Raw genomic sequence first — 22,997 nt, forward strand, 5'->3', positions numbered from 1 at the left:
AAATACAAATGTGGCAAGTGTGGGCTTGCCTTTACAGGCTCTGCCGATTGGCCATAAAAACTAGCCAGGTGAATTAGCACAGTCCAAGCACATATTCCATCCATGCAAAAGCACTTGAGGGCATGGGATAGTGTCTGCAACGGAGATGGCATGGGGAGAGACCTCAGGGCTGGATGGTGAGGCCTGGAGGACTATGCTTGACCCACAGGCTTTCGGCCCCCTGAAATACAGTGGTACCTTGGGTTACATATGTTTCAGGTTACAGACTCCGCTAACCCAGAAATAGTACCTCAGGTTAAAAACTTTGCTTCAGGATGAGAACAGAAATCGTGGTCTGGTGGCGCAGCGGCAGCAGGAGGCCCCATTAGCTAAAGTGGTGCTTCAGGTTAAGAACAGTTTCAGGTTAAGAACGGACGTCCGGAACGTTAAGTACTTAACACAAGGTACCACTGTAAAAGATAACTGCACCTAAGTCTGTGCAACTGAAATAATCACATGCTGTTCCTCTTTGCCACCCTGTGGTCTGTTGTTTCCCTCGTGTGATATTTTAGTTTGTAAGCTCTTTGGGAACCATTATACTCTGTCAAGCTCTTTGACTAATTAAACAATCGATCATTACCACTGATGGATTATCTATCAAAATGTCACCCATACATGAAGTTGTGGGCAGGATTTGAAATATAAGCAGCGGATTACTGAAAGAACTAATGATAGTGAAGTTTAGATAATAAAATCATACGTTGTGTAAAGCAGCTAATAAGTAAAAAAGGAACATCATGGAAATGAGGGGTGAGAAGTCAAGAAGAAAATTTGTGGGTTTTTTTGTATATGGAATATTTTTGGATCTATCTATCTATCTATCATCTATCTATCATCTACCTATCTATCATATCTATCTATCTATCTATCTATCTATCTATCTATCTATCTATCTATCATCTATCTATCTATCTATCTATCTATCTATCTATCATCTATCTATCTATCTATCTAGCTATCTATCATCTATCTATCTATCATCTATCTATCTATCTATCTATCTATCTATCTATCTATCTATCTATCATCTATCTATCTATCTATCTATCATCTATCTATCTATCTATCTATCTATCTATCTATCTATCTATCTATCTATCATCTATCTATCTATCATCTATCATCTATCTATCATCTATCTATATCTATCTCTATCATCATCATCATCATCACCATCATCAATTAAACTATTATCTTTTAATCTGTGGAAGTGGGTGTATTGTTTTCATCTGTTACTATGTTATGTATTTTTTGTTTTTATATTGTAAACTGCTCTGTGATCTTTGGATGGAGTGCAGTATAGAAAATTTAACAGCAGCAACAACAGCTGAGTAGGCAGCCCATACCCAAAGGAGGGGAGGCACCAGGCATATTTATTTGATGGCTGCCTTCTCCTTTTTTAAAGTGAACCTGCCCTGGTGGCCTTTATAGGTTAGGGGAGATCTGTCCTATTTAAGGCTGTCCCAACCCATTCTCTTCCATTCAACAAGGGAAAGAGATGCAAAAATGTCAATCCTTCCATGTGAATCTGAGTGCAGTGGTATTTTCTCATGCAGCTAGTTCAAGGCTCACAAGAAGCTGCTAGTCTAAGACCCCATTATATGGACTTGTGTGGACAGAAACCAGGCTAGTTCTCCCTTCCACAGATGTCAGGAATATAATCCCTGGGAAGGATCTACAGGACAACAGCTCTCGTGCTGCAGAGGTAAAATAGGAACAAGCCCTTAAGTCATAAACAAAAATTGCAGATGAGGGGGGATTTTTTAAAACCTTTCAAACTGAACAAAAATTACTCAAAAGGTAATGAATGTGGAACCCCACGTTTCCATATTCCGAAAGCTGCTTTTCAGCACTAAACGGCTCTTTAATTGCTACTCTTCAGGGGACCAACTGCTAATGCTAACATCCTTCCAATTTGAGATTCCTCCCCCCCCCCATTCCTCTTAACCTTTCTGTGCCTGGAATACTAATAATACTTCATGTTTTTTCCCTTCCTTTTGGGTGCTGAGAGACTGCAATGGGGCCATCTAGCCTGGTCATGCATTCCCCCTCCTAACAGACCCCTTGCTTCTTAGTTCCTGTCCTAGGGAACCTGGTTTTCAGCCATAGCAGGCTTTCTCTGGATGGTAGCAAGCTGACAGTTCTCCTTGGGAGTTTCTGGCTAGGCAGATGTTTTGCTTAATTGCCTGCGGTTCCCGCTCCCTTGTCTTGACAGTATAGCTGTGGCTGTTTCAAGCGACCCCTTTGGTCTGATTCATTTCAGAGCTTCTCTTCTACTCCTGGTACCTTTGGAGATATTCTTTCAGAGAGGCCTCTGTTGTGAATAGCTTGGAGTAAGTGATTTGAGGACTGCAGCCTTAATTTTGTACTGGTTGCCTATCGGTTGACAATAATAAGTCCCTGTGCTCATGGCAGCTTTGATTTTAGTACACAGATGGGGAGCTTGTGGCCTTCCAGATGTTATTGGACTCTACCAGACAAACCAGCATGGCTGATGGGCGGGGATGATCAGAGCTGAAGACCAACTGCTGTAGCATATGTGAACAATGATATATCTCAAGTTATCCTGCCTCATTCCAATACCTCATTTGCCTCTCCCCCCAAATTCAGTATTACCAGTGTTCTGATATTACCAAGCACGCAAGACAGTTCCAGCCTGGCCTGTGGACATCTCTGTGAGCACCGACTTCTTTCTTTTAAGTTGATTGTGAATTCTGTGAACCATCATCATATCATTCAACAAATTGTTTTCCCCTCAGTTTAACACTATGGCCTGGCCGCTCATGCATCATAAATCCCTGACCTAACTGCATATTGACCCTTAATTAAAGCTTCAGCTATCACCTAGCACCGTTACTGAGGGCTTGTTTGCATATTCAAGAGTTCCAGAGTTGATTCAAAGGATGTTAACATGGGTTTGTTATTGCAAATTAACAACTGCACCACTGAGGCATAATCATTGAGGTGATTATGAGTTCTGTAATGGGAGAGATGTCCCGTGTTGCTGTGGCCTACCTAGAAACAGCAGCTCTTCAACTCTATATATGGAACAAGAGATGGGACAAAGAAGGGGAGAAGAAAGGCTTGCTGTGTAGGAAAGCCCACTTGCTTGCTTTTTTAAAATGATAAAACACAGCGAGGGGCACTTCAAAGATGAAACGAGGCAAGGCACATCCTTAAAAGGAAAACAAATCAAAAGGGAAATAGCTCCATTTGTGTTCACGCTTTGGGCCTAAATGTGTAGTCCATGTTTAGCATGAGACTGTGTCACAGGTATGAAAGCAGAAGGAAAAGGGACACACCTTTGCACATCCTGCTCACCTTTTCAGAATTTTCCATGTGTTGTTCTAGCACTCGTATATGTTCATATACACACTGCTAAGAGGTTTAGGATTATTCTGGGGCTCTTGGTTTTTATCACCACACTCAAATGTACCTCCACTTATGTAAGTAGTGGCAAGTGTGGCCTAGTGGTTAAAATGTCACACCTTAGGACTGGGGTGGCTCAGGTTCAAATTCCACTCAGACACAAAGCTCACTAGATGACTCTGATTTAGCCACTCTCTCCCTCTTTTTCTCAGCTCAGCGTACCTCACAGGATAAAATGGGGAGGGAAAACCATGCATGCTGCCTTGACTCCTTGGAGGAAGGGTTTGTTACATATATATAAAAATATAAAATAATTCCCACAAGCCTTATGCTTGTGGTGCATGAGTTTTGCCACAAAGGACACTTTCAGAGTGTTGCTATTTTTTGGATGGGATTCAATCACATATTGGCAAATTCAGGCTGCACAATTATTTGGTAGGACTTGCGTAACAAGCCTACTTCCCCCAAATATATGACTTTTTGCGATGGGGAAAGGGATGGGGAAATGCACTGGAAAGTATGAGATGACACTTGTTTTGATGCAACATCATCCTTGACCTGTCCTGTAAACAGAGGTGCCATCTGTTCAAGTTGGTTGAGGGGGCCCAACGTGATGTTCTGGTGTTGCACACATGACGTCGTGCAATGCCTTGACATTGCCTGCATGATGTCGCGAGTAGCCAGGGGGCATTGCTGAATGCACACTGAATATTGAGGGGGTTTGGCCCCCTCAAAAAACTTTGGGGGGCCTGAAACTGCCTTGGCCTCTAGGAGCTGGTGCTTATGCCTGCAAACAAATTGAGATGAATGCTCATTAACTAGCCAACACCATTTAATCTCCCTGCAAACAAACTAGGATGAATGCTCAATCAGCAGGTTATCTGGAAGTGTCCAAAGTCAGTGCACACTTTTGCATGATAAAAAAAAATAAAAACCTTCCTAAATAGGGTGATGAATGGTTTGCAGAATTGCTGTTTGGTCTTGAGATGCATAGCTCACATAGCCAATTCAATATTATCATATTTTGAGCTGGCATTGAAAACATGCAGCAGCCAAACAGAGTTTATGTGAATGCTAGGATCATGGCGTGAGCTAAAGGACTGGCATCTCTGTGTAAGTGATTTCAAAAGCAAGTCGAGTCATTGCTTGTTGTTGGCTCAGTAGATGACGTACAGAGACACTGATTGGACTCACGGTGCTTTTCGGAGCCTAAAAACTTGCATTAGCGATCCTTTCATTCAGCCCCTTTTCGCTAAGTAATCTTGACATTTCACTGGTTAGTATTGAAAAGTTATTTGTTTTCTAATACGAATATATAATGCAGGGCTTTTCGTTTTCAAAGTGGGTTACAAACAGCATGCAATTAATCCGCACAACAGCCCTTGTGAAGAAGGTAAGCAACAAACAATTATCTCTCATTTAGGCAAGGGGAGAGAAATGGCTTGCCTGGGCTAGAGCACAGCTCTATATGTGCTTGATATGCGGCTTATGAGTACAGCCTCAGGCAAGTGCTTGGTGGATTATAACTAGGATACTGTCAAACTCTACCAATCCCAGTTTTGGGAATTCTATCCTTTATGGATCAGTTATGAACCAGGCTTCAGACCATCCCAAATCCAATCAGAGGTATATTCAAATCAGCACCTAGAAGCCTTTAGGACCTGGAATTTAGCAATGGCACTATTGCTGACCTGAATTCTACCTGCCTCAAGGGATGTCCCATCAAGCACCTCCTCTTATATGACTTCTGCCAAGCATCTTTGAGTGAGGACTTGCTCTGGATATCTTTGCTATCAGAGGCAAGATTCGCCATTGACAGGAGCAGATCCTTCTTTGTAGTGGTATCCCTCTTAGGACAAGCAAAAAGACTCTGTTTGCCAGACCTTTGGGACTGAAGGGCTAAGAAACAGAACATTGCATGTTACTTGCATGACTGTTTATGCAGCAGTTGTAAACCTATGGATCACAGGCTTCTCAAGACCTCCTGTGCCTCCCCATTTGGCCTATGGGGCTGTTTTAGCCAAGCCTCCCCAACGTACCCTACACCTGACATCATGCCTGACATCAGGTGTGGGGCCACTAAGGACATGGCTGGGTTGAGAGGGGGTTTGCAGAAGGCACCTTCAAAGCCCCATGGACTGAGATTCATAAGGGCCTACAATAAGCTCATCACTGGGGACTACTTAGTGCTGTGCATGGAAATCTCCAGGTTCTGACTTTTTCCAACACTGCCATGCGGCCCCTTATGTAATGTTGTGCTGTTTGATCCGTTTTAACTATGAGACTTTCTGAATCCCTGATGCTCACTTTCAGGTAGTGTATGGATGAATACCTGGAAGACGGGGGATTCCAGATATATTCTGCATACCAGCTCCTCTCTTTAAACTCCCAGCTATTCTTTGCTGGGAAAGAGCTGTCATGTTAGAAGTGTTTGCACATTTTAATCAAACAGCTTCAGGAGGTGCTTCTTCCCTTGAGGAGGAAGGCCAGAAGGTTGTGGCCTAAGAATTGCACTCAACTGTTAATAACAATCTCCCCTCGAGGGAGTTTACTTATACGGACAGATATCAGCATTGACCAACAATCCTGTTTCTTTTCCTGTGCTTTCCTGAGCTTTTATTAGAATTGGTTGTGCAATTTTTGTAGAAAGGCATTTTCCAGGAGGACATCACATTATCAAGATGAATGTAGTGATACTAGGGATGCGGAATGAACACTTGTGACCCATGTTGCTTAAATGGGCTCTTTGTTTGTTTTATTTATTTTGCAGAGGGAAGGAACTGCTATTATCACATTCTACCAGGCAGAGAAAATAGCAGCATAATGGCTTGCCCAAGGTCAGGCAGGATATCCACTGGCAGAGCAGGAAGGGTGGGGTGGAGAGAAGTAAACAGTAGGGCCGGGGCCAGCCCAATATATTTTGCTGCCTGAGGCTATGGATAAGATGACACTCCCTCCCCTGCACCATTCCATACACAGAAGCCAACTGGACTGGCTGTTGGCTCTCACTTAAACACTGGTGACAAGACAGCATCCTTCACTGTATCAGAGGACAGCACACTAGCTAAGAGGGCCTTTGGTCTCCAGTACTTCTGCTTACTCCTCCTGGTGTCTGTTTCCTAATGCCACAATAGCAGTAATAGCCACGGTGCAGAGTAGCTTGTATAAACATGTATGGCCTGAGTTAGCTGTCTAGCATGGCCACTGAGTGTTGGCTCAGGAGGATGGGAATGACTGGAGGCAGGGAGGGTCTCAATGCCTGTGGTGATGTCTTCACTGTGCCTAATGGAAAGACCAGGAACTGGGAGAGGTTTAGCAAGGCCAGGGAGTGAGGCAGAAACAGGCAAGAGTGACATAAAAGAGAGGTGTCTAACCTATGGTCCTCCAGATGCTACTGGACTACAGATTCTATCATCCCTGGTCACTAGCCATGCTGGCTGGGGCTGATGGGAGTTGGATTCCAGAAACTTTGGGATGCAGGAGAGAAACACAGGTTCCCTAATATAAATAGTTGAGTCTGAGCTGCACAAAGGAGTATGCAACTGCACAAAGTCTGCTGCTTACAGGAGGGGGATGTTATAGAGCAGTAAAGGACAGTGCCCAATTACCTTGGGGATACCATCACAGGTCTGATGAGGCTTCGGGGTCATAAATTTTCATGGAAGAAGGGGTGGCTGAGGAAGCATGGATCTAGCTTAGCCCCCAGAGGGTCCTTGGTTCAAAACTTACTGTGGATGATGCTCTTAATAAATGTGTGAATAAGTTAGTGTCTAGGCTGCAAACTGCAAAATCTATCTGTCTCAGCTTTTTTTTATGATCGGTTCTACTCCTTCTCTGTTAAAAGGAGTGTGACTGTGACACCTTCGGGATAGACTGGAACCCTGAAATTTATGAAGCTTAGCCTCCTTGTATATGATGAAATTCTAAATCTCCATCCTGATCATTAGCTTGAAACCAACTTCAAGTGGCCCAAAAGAGCCTCAGGAGTTTAATTCATAATTTAGTTTTTAATTGGCTCACCTTTTTTCTCAGTGCTCTGTTAAACCTATCTGTCAGACACACACTCATATTCCTATGTCTCTGCACTGTAAAGGGCTGAAGAGTACATGCTTTGCATGTGAAGATCTCAAGGTCTGGCCTGACATCTCCAGGTAGGACTGAGAAGGACTCAGGTAGGCTTGAAATCCTGGAGGGCCACTGCCAGCCAAAGCAGAGCAGGAGTGGCTAGACTTCAGGCTTTCAGAACCTACATTGTTGTCGTTGTTTTACTAACCTCCCCCCCCCCCAAGATCCTGAGCCACCACTTCTTGCACAAAACTGAGCAAGGTGCAAACAACATTTGTTTACCATTAAATAATTCTTAGCCTGGGGATTCGTTCTGAGTGTCAGAACTGAATAGAGCACACAGCCCTTCCACACAAACCCCCACTCCTAGTCATCCCAAACTCTCTTCACTTCAGCAATATTATTTACAGCAGGGGAAAATAATTTATCTGCTGTCAGAAATTCAAAAAAGCCTTGCTGATCTACTGGAAATTACTTAGAGATCTACTGTAGATTGAGATCTACCTTCTGCCCAAGCCTTGTTCAGAGATTACCAAGTTTGATGGACCAATGATCTGACTTGGTATATGGTGCATCTCCTATGATGGTATTCTTCTTCTTATTGTTTATATGAATATTTATATCCTGCCCTCATCTTAATGGTCACAGATAAAACAAGTACACACTTAAAAGAAAATATATTTATAATCACAACAGCTATAAAGTGCAACTTCATTAAAAAAGTGCAATGGGAAAACTCATCAAATTCATCAGAACAATTCTACCGCTTTCCTGAATATTGGAGAAAGAGTTGGGTCTTTACCTATGTAAAATAATGGAGTGAGGTGGCAAGATAAACCCCAGTGTGGTAGGAGTTCCATATACCACTGGAAAAGCCCTTCCCCAGGTTCCAGGCCTTGTATCTCATCCAATGCAGGGACCATTAGGAGGGCCTCATTTGCTGACTTAAGGAGACAGGAGAGTCAATAGGGGAAAAGACACATTTTTATCTAGCAGCTGGATAATGGGGACCATGACAGTCATTAATGTTTTGGCATGTGATGAAAGGAAAGGAGTCTCTCTGACTTGCCTTCATTTCAATATAAGAAGCCACTCTCAACCCTCCAAATAAGTTCACAGCAGCTGAGCCCCATGGCCAATGAAAGACTGCATTTCTTTCTTAACATCTCTCACTCTTTGGCAGTGGAATTCAGCTGCCCTGATGATCCTACATAATCTGCTCTACGCCAAATCAGCCCAGTACAAAATTGTACTTTACCCATTTTCTCTGGGGTACTTATCCTGCATCTATTAGATGGGTGTATTGATTCAATGAGTTTGTATATTTTTCCTGTACTTCCACTGTGTGCTAATCTTGCTGTTCAGTTCTGGTTGCCAGATGGAATGAGCAGCTTTTTGAAATCAACAAAGCAGGCAAATGTTTCCCCTTTCCCCTTGGTTTTTTTAAAAAAATATAAATATGGTTGTTAATAAGCACTTACAAGGTAAAATGAATTTATTCATCCTTTCCTGCCAAAGGGGAAAGCAAAGGTTGGCTTTCATGGATTTGGGTGTGTTATGTAGCCCAGCAAGTTCTCAGTAGTGCAAACCTGCTTCAAATCTGTGAATGAGATACAGAGGTTAGGCATCTTCAAAAACAATGTTTCTCCCCCCCTCCCTCTCTGTGTTGCTTTTGTACAAACATGGTCTCTCTCAAAGCATAATGAAATAAGGGTGATGAAACTGATCAAGTGAATCCTGAAGCTTTTTGTACAATAACTCACACCATTCTGTCAAGCTCCCTGATAAAAAGATCTGAATAGCTAATGTCCTTTTTTATGCTTCCATTTGATTTTCTTTCTGTTTCTCTCTTTCCCTTTCAAGGATTGTGGAGAAAGGAACAAAAGGGATATACATCTCCATGTGAAGTTATGCAAAGCCTGAAGCCCTTCTTTAGTTGCTTGGCTGCAATCCTCCAGAGGACCGAAAAGGGGACCTTGTAAATGCCTCCGAACTCTGCACTTTCTTCACCACCTGCCTTGGAATGGATACTGGAGTAGACTGGAAATCTTGACAGAAAAGTGACAGGGAAAAGAACCATGGTTTGTCCCCTCCAGAAGACCACTGATCAGTTTCCCCTTTCAGTATTGGCCCTTTGAAGGTTATTCCTATCCCCTCTCCAGAGTTCAATGTGGAACCAGTCTCCAAGCCAGCAAAGCTAAGTGGTTTTTGATGACAAGAGTCCCTGATCTCCATGGGTCTTTAGGTTGGAAGGGTTGAGTTTCAAGGGGTCTTTGGCAATGATTGGGAAGAACTGGGGATCTTTGTGCATGGAGCAACTCTCCTTCTGTCTATTCCTGAGTGTCTGCTGTGACTGGTGGTATCATCCAGTCAGCTCAGCTAAACCGAAAGGTCAAGGACATCCCCACATGAACTCTATCCGTCTTGATGGGGATATCACCCTTGGAGGCCTCTTCCCTGTCCATGGGAGGGGCTCCGAGGGCAAGGCATGTGGTGAGCTGAAGAAAGAGAAGGGGATTCACCGCCTAGAGGCTATGCTTTTTGCTTTGGATCGCATCAACAACGATCCTGACTTACTCCCCAATATCACCTTGGGGGCTCGTATCCTTGACACCTGCTCTCGAGATACCCATGCCTTGGAACAGTCCCTCACCTTTGTCCAGGCCTTGATTGAGAAGGACAGCACAGAGGTGCGCTGTGTCAATGGTGGGCCACCTATCATCACCAAGCCAGAGCGCGTGGTTGGGGTGATTGGCGCTTCCGGCAGTTCCGTCTCCATCATGGTGGCCAACATATTGCGCCTCTTCAAGGTAAGTGAGTGTGAGCTTCCTCTTCTCCTTTTCCACCTCCTCCTTTCACTGCACAGGATCATTTGCAATTCAATCCTTTTTCTCCTTCCTGCTGCAGCTGCTAAAATCACCACCAGCGACTGTTAAGTGGAAAAAACATTAAAGTAGTTTTTACAATAATTATACAGGCTAAGTTCTTGCTCCCTGGCGGGGAAAAGGGAGGAGAACAGAATCTCTTTCTGCGCCTCTGTGGGTGTTTAAAGAGCTCCCTGTCTCCCTTGGGGAGGCTGACCCTTCCTCTCCCTTCCAACCATGATATTTTGAGCAGGGTTTCTCCCCTCCCCCCTTCTGCATCTGCCACTTGTGTGAGGGAAAGCTGGTGAGCCGATGCCATTAGATATTGTGGGGAGGGCGTTTTTCAGCGTGGAGAAGGGTGGAGGGAATTATATGGTTCATTTTACAGCTGAGAAGAATATTCATGCTGCGTGTATCCCAGAAGCTGCTGTGGGAGGGTGAGGGGGTGTGGAGAATGAGAGACTTGCTCCGTGAAAGCGTTTATAAACCAGCATGAGGGGAAAGACCTTCTTCTAATGCACGTGGTAATTTCTAACCCGGGGGGGGGGGGTGCAGTTGGCTCTAGGGGCATGTGACGGACATCTCCCTGGCCTGATTTACCTCAGAATATCCAGCACTAGGCTACCCAGAAGAATTATCCCATACCTCTCATTCCAAAAATTCTCAGTCACATTGACAGCAACATATTCCCCCTCCCCACTACAATTTTGTTTTAAAAAATAGTGCTGGGTGGAATTGCAAAGTGTATCATGAGAAGGGGGGTGTTCCTCTTAAGAGAAAATAATTGTGTTCATGGAATTACTACTCATGTGGCAGACTCGCTGTGTAAGGCAGCACACCTGACATTCCTGATGTGTTTTAAATTCCAATGTAAACTAGTGGTTTGTGTACTGTAATACCCGTATCTATGGGTCTAATGGGAGCAAGTGGCATTTGGCAAATTTCATATCAGGAGTGGGAAACACTTTTCAGCCTGCCTTTCTGATCAACCTTCTGAGGGCCGCATGCCACTGGAGGCTGCCCTTTCACCAGAGGCAAAAGTGGGCACAATGAATGTAAAATTTTGCCTTTATGCAGTATGCTTTCTTCACATGGGATGCAGGTGGCACTGTGGGTTAAACCACAGAGCCTAGGACTTGCTGATCAGAAGGTCGGCGGTTCGAATCCCCCCAATGGGGTGAGCTCCCGTTGCTCGGTCCCAGCTCCTCCCAACCTAGCAGTTCAAAAGCACATCAAGTGAAGTAGATAAATATGTACCGCTCCGGCGGGAAGGTAAACAGCGTTTCTGTGCACTGCTCTGGTTTGCCAGAAGCAGCTTAGTCATGTTGGCCACATAACCCAGGAGCTATACGCCGGTTCCCTCGGCCAATAAAGCAAGATGAGCGCCGCAACCCCAGAGTCGGTCACGACTGGACCTAATGGTCAGGGGTCCCTTTACCTTTACCTTCTCCACATACTCTCAGAAAACCCTCCCTGCTTCCATCCAGGGAAGCAAGAGGATCTGTCAGAGTTCAAGGACACATTCCAGCCAGGCACTTGAGGAGGGTGTGAGGCAAGGCCAGTGGGGTGTGTGTGTGTGGTATGGTCTGGGGAAAGTCCCAAGGGCCAGCTTGAGAGCCCTGGAGGGTCACATTCAGCCCTGAAGCCTGACATTCCCTACCCTTGTTTTAGCTTAATAGTCATGAACCCCTGTTACACAAATGTCTGTGTGGAGTTTGGGTGTAGATTGTGTAATGGATACAATGGGTGACCTCTCAGCCTGACCTCTCAGCCCTTCATTTAAAAAGGTTTTAATACTACTTATTAATTTGGTCAGTGGTCAGTTGATTTCCTGCCACGTTCTTCTTCTGTGTTGGAGCTGTCATTCTGTCTAATTCCTTAAGGCAGCTGCTCTTGAGCTCTTTTCCAGTTTGGCACTGGAACTGTGTTTGTATGTATCAGTGGCACTGTTAGGTATGGGCCCCAGAGTAGAAGATCAGAGTAGTGCCACTCCAATGGATGATGTGGGTGAGGAGGCATCTGCAGCAGCATGGGGAAATGTGCTGTGAATCACTGTGCCAGCCAAGGCTGAAGCCACCCACCATCTGCCTCTCCCCCAGAATGGTTCTGGACTCCATGTGGGAGGAGAGCAGCCTCAGGGAGAGGTTGGTCCTAATAAGGCTGCTACCCACTGTTGCTCTTGACTCTTTCTGGTGGAACGACATAGCTACCTGCAACTTTAGTAACCCTCGGGATGTGGAATGCATTCTTTCTTTGAACCGAATTATTTTTCTCTTTTTACTCTGAATTGTAGCTTGCCAGAGGTCTCCTGTGACAAGGCTAGATCTCTCCTACAGACTGCTGAACTGGTTGCTTAGGAGTACAATTCCATGTAGATGTCTTTGTGGTCCTGCTGAACTAGGCAATACTTGCATGAAACTTGCCCAGATGTTTCATTCTCAGTAGCAACACTTTATACACTTGGGCAAATGCTCAGGTGCATTCAGCAAGTCACCTAAATACTTTCCGGTGGCTGCAAATGCCAGAAGCAGCCACTTTCCATCCCCAAAGGGGATGAACTTTTGTAATGAGTAACATTACTGTGGCTACAGTGGCTCTAAGGACCATTCAGGAAAACTGGCAAAGACTTTTCTCTTCTGCCAGCTTCCAGTGCTGAGAACCTTGGATAGTTCCTATGCTGTGGATTAGAACTCCCTCGTTGAATGGTCGTTTCAAGGGTATCATTTTAATTAATATTGTTCTTTATGTATTCTGAAGATGTCAAAGAAATATTAAAATATTTGCATTTCTATTTACTGCCTCTATTTGCATATGAAAACAAGACACAGGGTGCAAGCATCATTTGTTACTAACAGAGAAATTCCAAGCATATGCACTCAGAAGGAAGTCTGATTGATGTCAATGGGATTTACTGCCAGGTAAATGTGCAGAAGACTGCAGACTTCCTCTCTCTAGAAGTAAGAGTAGCAAACAAACAAATAAGCATTTGATACCTTTTGACATATGTATTGTGTCCTGAGCTTTTGTAGGCATGAGTTTACTTTATTATTTGCATGAAATCTTTATGTGTGCAAGTCTACTAAAGCTGAGAGCCTTTGAAATGTCAGAACATACATTTCCCAGTCTTTCACCATGCTATTAGTCACCTGTACAGAACACATCCAGGGTGTTTGCAGAATCTTTTTGGGAGGGCGGATACCTTTCCTGGTTTGAGAAGCAACTGGATTTTGCTGTGTTGCAATCTATTTTCTCTGGCACTGAACCAACATAATGTAGTGGTTAGAGTGTTGGACTAGGACCAGGGAGACCAGGGTTCAAATCCCCACTTGGCCATGAAGCTCACTGGATGACCTTGGCCAGTATTTGCCTCTCAGACTAACCTATGTCACAGGGTTGTTGTTGGAGTTAAATGAGAAGATGAGAGCCATGTACACACACACACACACTTAATTGAATGGAGTAAGAAAAACTTGGGGTGATGAGAAAAATGTCCTTCTTACCTTCCCTAAATGGACCCCTGTAGAGCATGTAAGCCCCTTCCTAGCTGCAAATAATCAATGTCTCCTGCTGATCATGCTTTCAGAATTAGTTCTATTCCATGGATCCAGTAAAAGCTTACTCCCAAATTTTCCTTTTCCTTTAGCTGAAAAGTTAGGCAGTTTATGTTGTAAGTGGGAAGTGTTCATAGATCTGCGTTGATTCTTGCTGTGAGGTTCCAAAGTGCGTGGATTTGTTAGACTCTAAACTGAGAGGTCAAGAAGCACACTCCTCACCTTTAAACCTATCCTCTTGCGGCATTGCAGTGATGTGAGAAACTGTTTGAGGGAAGTTTGATGTTCCTTCTTTAATAGGCATTTTGTTGCATTGTTCACAGTGCTGCTTAATTATTATTTTTTTGGCAGACATACCACCCTGTGCTCTAATTTACCTGCTAAACAAAGCAGGATAGAGTCTGGTGTCTGGCTAGTGGGCTGTATTCACATACGCACATAGGTGTATTCTCAAGGATGCCACGGGAGGTGATGTAAAATGCAGGAAGCAGAAGCATTTTTAGCACAGCAAGTCTCCATAGTACCTCAGACAGAGTGAGCCATTTTGCCAGGTGTCAGAGAAGTTCGAAGGCAAATCCATCAAGATAAAATCCTTTGGATGCAAACTTACCCCATACATGTGCTGTGGATTAATGTCCTTGTAAATTGTGTCTCACAGTTCCATAGTGGTGGAAACAGCAGCTGTAATGCAGTGGTAAATTCTGAAGTGGAGGAAACCTCCATAGTCATGCCCCCAGGGAGACAGAGAATCCATAGCCATGCCAACTGTATGGATCCATATGTTATGAATACAAATATTATTAATTTGTGTCGGTGAAGCCATTAAAAAAAATCAAAATACATAACACAGAATAAAATGCTTTACACAGTTAAAGTGATGATTAAAACCATGCATTTTATCAGATAAGAGTTTGCTTCCCTGAAGAATTTAATTTACAATCCCCACAAACCTTTCCCCTTAAAATTGCCACTCTAAAGGCAAAACAGGCCACTTTTCAGAGGTGTAGGGGGACCTGCCTCTAATAAAAAGTTAATCAAATATCCAATTGATTTCCCAACTGGGATATTTAAATGTTTGAACCAGGCTGCTCTTATATTATTGTAGATTGGGCAAACCTGTAAATAGTGAGGTAAATCTTCAGTATCTGTCCTCCAAGCCTCCAAGCTTATAATCCTGGCTAATACTGTACCAGCAGATGATGCCATCACTCCTAGCGTGGAAGAGGAATCAGAGTGGCATTTCCTGAGGTTCCTGCTAGCTGGAGGAGAGATATCTGCAAAAAAGTTCAGTTGCCTCTCCATATGGTTTACTTCTTATGTTTATATACACATCAGGTGTGAGGATCCTTTGGCCATCCAGATGTTTTGGATGTCATGAACTGACATTAGGCCTGACACTCAGCCAAGTCTGTGGAGATGAAAATCTTCCAAGTCTGTTTTTGATAATAAAGAGGTAATGCCAACTTTGGACTGTGTGAGGAGTGGCTGGCACACTCTGTGACACCAGCAAACAGACCCCACCCACTCTCAGACCCCACCCAGTCCAAAGCTGTCTCTTCCCTTGCTAAAGCTGTGCTTGCCCCATCCTTTAAAGCAGGAACCAAGGGAATATGTCACTCGCTGGATCAATGCCTTAGCTTGCTTAGCCAGACATACCACCTGCTCTGCCTTTAGCTGTTGCATTGCCTATGTAGTGTACTGATATGAGCATTAAAGTTTTTGGCAGAAACCAGAATCTGAGTTCGTGGTCTTCATCCAGTGAGAGACAGGACATTAGAGGGAGTAAAGTATGTGCTAATTGAATACTCCTTTTGCTTGCTGTATGCATACAGAGCTGCAAAGTTCTCGCATCCACATGCAAACTAGTATAAGATATGGAGCTGCCTTGCTATATCTTTTGTTGTCGCGCGTTCTTTCTGGAAGTGCTATCAGCCATTTCAAATAGTTCTGCTCTGAATGGATACTTACAAGACTCAAAGTACAAAGGGCTGCAAAATAGGAAAAATCCAGATGACTCTTTCACAGTGGGTTGTTTAAAGCATTTGAAAGAGTTCTGGTGGGCAGTGGAGTTTTCATCGATTCAACTCTTACTATTGCATAAATTCTTTGAAGGTCACGGCCACTGTTGAATGAAACATCCCTTTTCATTGTGTTTTCTGAATTGTTTGGCAGATGGGGATACTTTGTACAGTCGGTGACCCTTTGTGGGAGAGGGAGCAAGTACATATAAAACCTTTCCAAATAACAAGGTAGATTAGGCTGTTGTTATGGATGCCAGCATTAGACCTGCCTATGTCAGGCCCACCTTGCAAAAAGCACTCCAGAGGAGCGAGAGCAAGAGAACGCTTCCAAATAGTATGTTTTTTTGAAATGAGTTTTAGGGGTTCTGAGATGCAGCATGTCCGACATCTTCAAGCTATGTAGGGACTGTACTCTATTTATTATGATGATTTATTGAATTTGTTAGTTGCTTTATCTTGCCCAGGGCAACCCAAAGTGATTTACAACCCAAGTCTCTTGGGAGCTGGAAATATTGCCATGGGCTCCAGAACAAAGCTTATGGGGAATGGGTGAAGTTAGCTATAGCCAGGTGTGCCAACTCTAGGCGGCTGACATGTCTCCAGCCCCCTTCATCTTTGTTGGAAAGGGGCCTGTTGTGCATCACACACATGCAATGTCACACGCACCGCACATAGGGCAGCCAGCCAGCTCCAGCAAAGTGCTCAATCTTCTCTGGATGATGTGATGCCACTTGTGTGTCTCTCATATGACATCACATGTGCATGAAACACCCCCCCCCCCAATCTTGGGGACAACCTGGCGCCTCTGACTCTAGTTGATAATATTTTTAAATTTAAATAATAATGTTTAAATTAAAATTCAATACGTTCTGTGCATACCAGCACATAAGTACCCTTCTAAAAGGAGGAAAAGAAAATGTCCCCGCTTCCTGCCCCCACCGGAACATTTCTGACACAGGAGCAGTGGCAGCAGAAACACTGGGAGCCAGTGTGGTGTAGTGGTTAAGAGAGGTAGACATGTAATCTGGGGAACCGGGTTCGCATCTCCACTCCTCCACATGCAGCTGCTGGGTGACCTTGGGCCAGTCACACTTCTTTGAAGTCTCTCAACCCCACTCACCTCACAGTGTTTGTTGTGGGGGAGGAAGGGAAAGGAGAATGTTAACTGCTTTGAGATTCCTTTGGGTAGTGATAAAGCGGGATCTCAAATCCAAACTCTTCTTCTTCTTCTTCTTCTTCTTCCTTGCAGGGGAAAAGTGTGAGCATGTGAAATTCTCAGCATATCAGCAGAACAGAGCTAGCCATAGTGTGGGGACTATATACAGTGGTGTGGCTAAGTAATTTTAGACTCTGGACTTAATGGTCTTCTGGCTCTGCTTCTTTAGATGATAATGTGCATTACTTCACACTTCCAAATGTGCGAAGCTAGCCCTGCTGCATTTGGAGGCTCACCAATTCATTTTGCTGAGTGGGGCTCTGGATATTTGCCCCAAAGTCCTGACCTGATGGCACTATGACCAGATACTGTATTAGAACTGTAGAATGGAGCTAGTGCTGGTAAAGTGTCAGCAAAACAAAGCACCTTGCTATTTGTTCCTGTGCCCTAAAATCAGGTGCATGTGTGTATGTGAGGAAGCTGCCAAATGGATGCAGTGCTGGTGCTGTTATTATTATTAATTGCCTTCCTGCCCCCAGGGTTATAGCCAATATAAAACAAGCAATATGGAAACAATCACACATATGAAAGCATTAATTAAAACAGAAAAAGCAAATATAAAGGATGAAGTTTAGAATCCAGCAAAAGCCAGGCAGAAAAAAATAATGTTTACAGTGCACCTAAAGTTAGGTAAAGATGGAGCAGTCTGACCTCTCTCCAGAGAGGAGTTCACAGCTGAGGGGCTACAGCAGGAAAAACCCTGTCTCAAGTAGGGAAAGGAGGATCTGTCATTTTCATTTTTCCAGTGTTGAGTTCAATTCTCCACATTTTGCAGCCATCTGTATATATATTTTTTTAAAAACTGCATGAAATTCCATCAGCATTTTAATTTTTATCTGCAGTTTTGACTGCATTCCAATGTAGGTAAGTTCAGCTTGTTGGGGTACCTTATTGTTATTTGTGCTCCTGACAATATATCTGGAATGAGCACAGGATATGTGAGCAATCTATGACAAGCAGCTGTGCATTTGATAGGAAAGAGCAAGTTGAGTGTGACATTAAGAGAGTCCTGCCGTTCAGTGGATTGCCTTACAGAGGCTGAGTTGTAACTTACTATGCTGATGTGGTGCTCAGCAAGAATAAACAGTATGTTGTATGTGCTGCGACTGAGAGATTAATGCTGCCCTCTCCCAACTTAGGCTGAACAGGAAAGATGGATAAGAAAGGTGGGTGATGGGGAGGGACAAATATCTGCCTAGCCTTATAACAAGATGATTGGGAAATGAGGGGTGAGTTGGGGTGTGTAAAAAAATGCTTCCCCTTTGAAGAAGGGTTGAAATTCTGAGAGGCATGAGCACTTGCTTCATGTTGGCTACTATGATCAAATGCTAAATGGATAATTAACATGATTCAAACTGAGAGGGAGTGCCCAATTTCTGCCACATTGTTGCAAAGAGCATTTTAGGGAACTTGTCCCAGGTTGCACAGTGAATATGTGGCAGGAGTGGAACTGAGCCACATAAATAATCCAACAGCCAATGGGAACACTCTTTCATCAGTTGAATTAGTTGCTAATGGTGAATGACGACTCTTTCTTTCATAAAATATGGCCTGATGATAAATCTCAACCATCTTTCACTTCCGTTGTAATGTTAAGATATGTTCCGAAGCCTCTGCGTGGTTGTCTTGTACAGACTAATGCTCTCAACTTATCTGCTTTCCAACCCGTTAATAGATAGTATATGAAACCATATTAATATATATCATCCTGACACCAGATATTGCAGATGATTGGATAATGGGGCTGCGGATTATACACCCAAAGTGTGAAATCACATCTTCTCTCAGTTCCTAATAGCTGAATGATTGCCATAGCTTGACACGTTTATCATTCAGAACAGAGGCAGCTACCTGCTAAGTAGTCATGGTACAGACTCTATTGCCAAACAAATAGGAATAAAGTGTGATTGGTTGATGCAACATGAGATGTCAGGCCCATAAGAAGTGCTTATGTGGCCTTCACCTTATCACCTCATCATTTCTCAGTATATTATATTTTATTTCCTGTACCATATTCCAGTACTTATTCCAGACGATAGTGTAGGAACTACAGCAACACTGGGAGATGGGCATTTGTGTGGGGCAAGTAATATGGGTTTCTTTGAAGACCAGGGGTGGGGGAGATCCATACCTCCCCCTCTGTGGACCAAGTTTGATGGGTGGCCTCACTGTCAGCTGCTTGACATCACAATCACATCAGCTGATCCATTTTCCTTTGCCCAAACAGTTTGAAATCAAACTGTGTGGATAAAGGAGCAGTGCTTTGCAAGCGCTGACAACCAGCTGATCATCAGCACTTGGCAAGCCTTTTCCTTTGCCTCTGTAGGACTTTGCAGACCCAGTTGATCAGCGGCACATGTAAGCCCTGCCTTTTTCACCAAGTTGAGTCTTTACCTGAGCCACACACATATGATGTCAGGTATAGAGCAGGTGGCGTGCTCAATACAACCTTGTGAGCCTGTCTGCTGGAGGTTCCCCACAGCTGCTGAAGGCTGCTTCCTTAAGATTGGTCAGTATTAGAGCTCATGGGAAATGGCAGCAAGGCAGGTCAGTTGACACAGCACCATAGAGAGCACCAAGAGAGCAACTTGACCCAAGAATGGTTGGAGGTGAACTAAAACCTTTGGGACCTCTACTTCTACCCTTCCCTTTTTCTGAGCACTAGAGCTCTTGAAGGGTCAACCTTGAAAATGGACACTTCTTCTGCACTCATAAGAGGCTGCTGGATTAGGTCAATGGGCCATCTAGTTCAGCATCCTGTTTCCCATCCAGATGCTTGTAGGGGAACCCTAAAGCAGAACCCAAGCAGAAACTGATATTCAGAAGCAATACTGCTTCTCACCTCTGATTTTGACTTCATGGCCTCCCACTTGGTGCACTCCCAGTGCTGTTGGACAAATGAGGCAGCTTGGGAGGAAATTGGTTCCTTAGGCCCCAAGGAGGCACCCATGAGGATCCTAGTGCCACCCAATGGGGGCTTGGGGAGACAGCCTGAAAGTGGCCTCTGGCATGGGAGGGAACACCAAGTCTCCATACTCTCTGGGGTAACTGTGTCCCTGAAGGACCAGGTGCACAGCCTGGGAGTCATTTTGGACTCTCAGCTGTCCATGGAGGCGCAGGTTAACTCTGTGTCCAGGGCAGCTGTTTACCAGATTCATCTGGTATGCAGGCTGAAACCCTACCTGCCCGCGGACTGTCTTGCCAGAGTGGTGCATGCTCTAGTTATCTCTCGCTTGGACTACTGCAATGCACTATATGTGGGGCTACCTTTGAAGGTGACCTGGAAACTACAACTAATCCAGAATGTGGCAGCTAGACTGGTAACTGGGAGCGGCCACCGAGACCACGTAACACCAATCTTGAAAGACCTACATTGGCTCCCAGTTTGTTTATGAGCACAATTCAAAGTGTTGGTGTTGACCTTTAAAGCCCTAAACGGCCTTGGCCCAGTATACCTGAAGGAGCGTCTCCATCCCAATCGTTCAGCACTGAGGTCCAGTGCTGAGGGCCTTCTGGTGGTTCCCTCACTGCGAGAAGCCAAGTTATATGGCTTGGTAGTGGCACCTGCCCTGTGGAATGCCCTCCCACCAGATGTCAAAGAGAAAAACAACTAGCAGACTGTTAGAAGACATCTGAAGGCAGCCCTGTTTAGGGAAGTTTTTAATGTTTAACAGACTATTATGTTTTAATGTTTTGTTGGAAGCCGCCCAGAGTGGCTGGGGAAACCCAGCCAGATGGGCAGGGTATAAATAATAAATTATTATTATTATTATTATTATTGTTACTTGGGGGTCTAGCTATGCCAGCCTGTGTCTCCACTGGGGTTCCTCCCCCATCTTTCTGAGGTTCTGATATCCACCCTATCTTTGCTCCGTTCCTTCTGCCCCAGGCTAAACCCCCTCGTTTTTTTATAAGTGGAGCCTCCTGGCAGTGTCCAAATATGGCTTCCTCCAGAGCCTTGTCTGGTGTTGCGGATCCGGACTTACTTGAAGGGCCAGATGCTGGCAAGGACCTAGCAAGCCCCAGTAGCCTGCTTTATATAGGCACAAGCATCCCAACATGACTAAATAGCCAAGCGCAGGAGAATAGCTGGGAGCACAAACTTTTGTAAGATTTTAATAATTCTGATCAGTCGGGAATTTGTAGGACATAATATGATATAACAAAAATGATAGATTCTTTAAAAAGTACATTAGAAGGAAGAAAGCTGCAGGAGAGCTGTTGTAGCTGTGACCATCAGGGAGTAAAATGTGCACTCAATGAAGATAGGAACACTGCAGAGAAAGTAAATGAATTCTTTGCTTCAGCTTTTGCTGCAAAAGGCATTGGGGAGAAACACACCTGAGCTATTCTTTTGAAGTGATAAATCTAAGGAATTGCCACAAATTGATGTGTCAGGTTTTAGAGCAAATTGATAAAATGAACAGTAATAAGTCACCAGGAGCACCGGATATTCATCCTGGAGTTTTGAAGAACTCAGATATGAAATTGCAAAACAACATCGTTTGCTGTGCTGTAACCAATCGCTAAATCAGTCTCTGAACCGGAGGACTGAAAGGGAGCTAATGGGACACCAGTCATGTAAAAGTGATTCAGTGTGGTTCAGTGGATAGACTAGTGAGCTGACACTTGGGTTCAAAGCCCACCTTTTAAAGCTGCAGAAAATGGCCGTTCCCTTGTAGGTAGGCAGAATTAAAGCTTTAATGCAGCCAGGATGAAAATAGCTTGGTGTGAAAGGGTTATAGTACTGCGACAATGGATAGAGTTTGGTATGAGGAATAAGATTATTCTGACAGTGAAAAGGTTTAAATAATCTGAATATGCAAATGTTGTGGGGAAGACTATGCAAATACCCATGAATGCGATTATGGCTCTGAAGCCAATTCATTGATAACATGGCAGATTCTGCCATCGTTTTTTGGATGAGGGTGCAGAAATGACCGAAGAGCAGTATTTGACCCAAATACCAGCATTTGAGCATTTTGCTGTCAGGTTTAATCTACTCTAGTTTGTGCCCCCACCCCTATACAAGCTGAACAGAAATAAGAAGACTTTATAATTACCATATTTTCTTGCTGAGCACCTATTATACATAGGAACCTCCCTAGGCTAGAAAGTTTGTTTGAACAAAAAACCCCTTAGCAGCAACACAGATACAGGGAAAAGCATAGATAAATGTAAATATCATGCAAATGCTGAAGCAGCTGCAATGTAATATCCACAAAGCACAAGCGTGTTCTCTGCCCAAGGTGCACAATTTCAGCATTAGCAAATGGTATCTGTTTCTTTATAAGACATCATTTCCCCCCCCCTCTTCATGATTTTCTCTCCCCCTGCTCAATCCCTTTACCCAGCAAGCAGCAGCCAAACGCTGGGTCTCCTGGGAGAGCTGGAGGCTGTTAGTTGAGACAGAAAAACAGATCACTGATGGAGTTTGATTTTCCTAGGTCCCTTTTAAAAATGCGTTAATGTTCCAGGCGATGAGTGAGAGGGCTATTCAATAATTAAAATAATATAAATTAGAGGGAACGAGAGGAACTTAAAAGCCATTTGCTGAGACAAAAAAGATTGAGTATGCTTGCTTCGCTGGGAGATGGGGTGGGGGTGGAAGGGAGAAGGTATGAAAGCAGGAGAGGAGGAGGAGGAGGAGATGCGTTAACGTATTTGCTTTTAAATGGCTTTTGGGGGAATTTAATTTTAAACCTCAGTTAGCTGATTTTTTTTTTAATGGAAAGCACCTTGTGCTGTTAGCATGAAAGGTGTTACATGAACTTTAGGCTGGGGACTTTTGTGGAACGGGGATGTTGCCACACATAATGGACAAATCTGTCAGCTTTGGTTGCTCTCTGTTTCTCATTTTTTCAAATCTTAA

General features: G+C 44.0%; 1 protein-coding gene across 2 annotated transcripts in view; it reads left to right on the top strand.

Annotated features, from left to right (window-relative positions):
• Positions 1-22,997, top strand: part of GRM4 (glutamate metabotropic receptor 4) — a 299,470-nt gene that overhangs the window by 52,659 nt on the left and 223,814 nt on the right. The window contains exon 2 of one of the 2 annotated variants that reach the window (XM_081915563.1): positions 9,337-10,283. In XM_081915563.1, the coding sequence (XP_081771689.1) occupies positions 9,753-10,283 (531 nt within the window). In that variant the 5' untranslated portion in view covers positions 9,337-9,752. Of the gene's footprint in view, positions 1-9,336; positions 10,284-22,997 lie in introns of those variants that run through there. The other variant, XM_081915564.1, reaches the window with a different exon arrangement.

The sequence above is a fragment of the Podarcis melisellensis genome (genome assembly GCF_964234715.1).
Source record: "Podarcis melisellensis genome assembly, chromosome: 6".
Lineage (NCBI taxonomy): Eukaryota > Metazoa > Chordata > Lepidosauria > Squamata > Lacertidae > Podarcis > Podarcis melisellensis.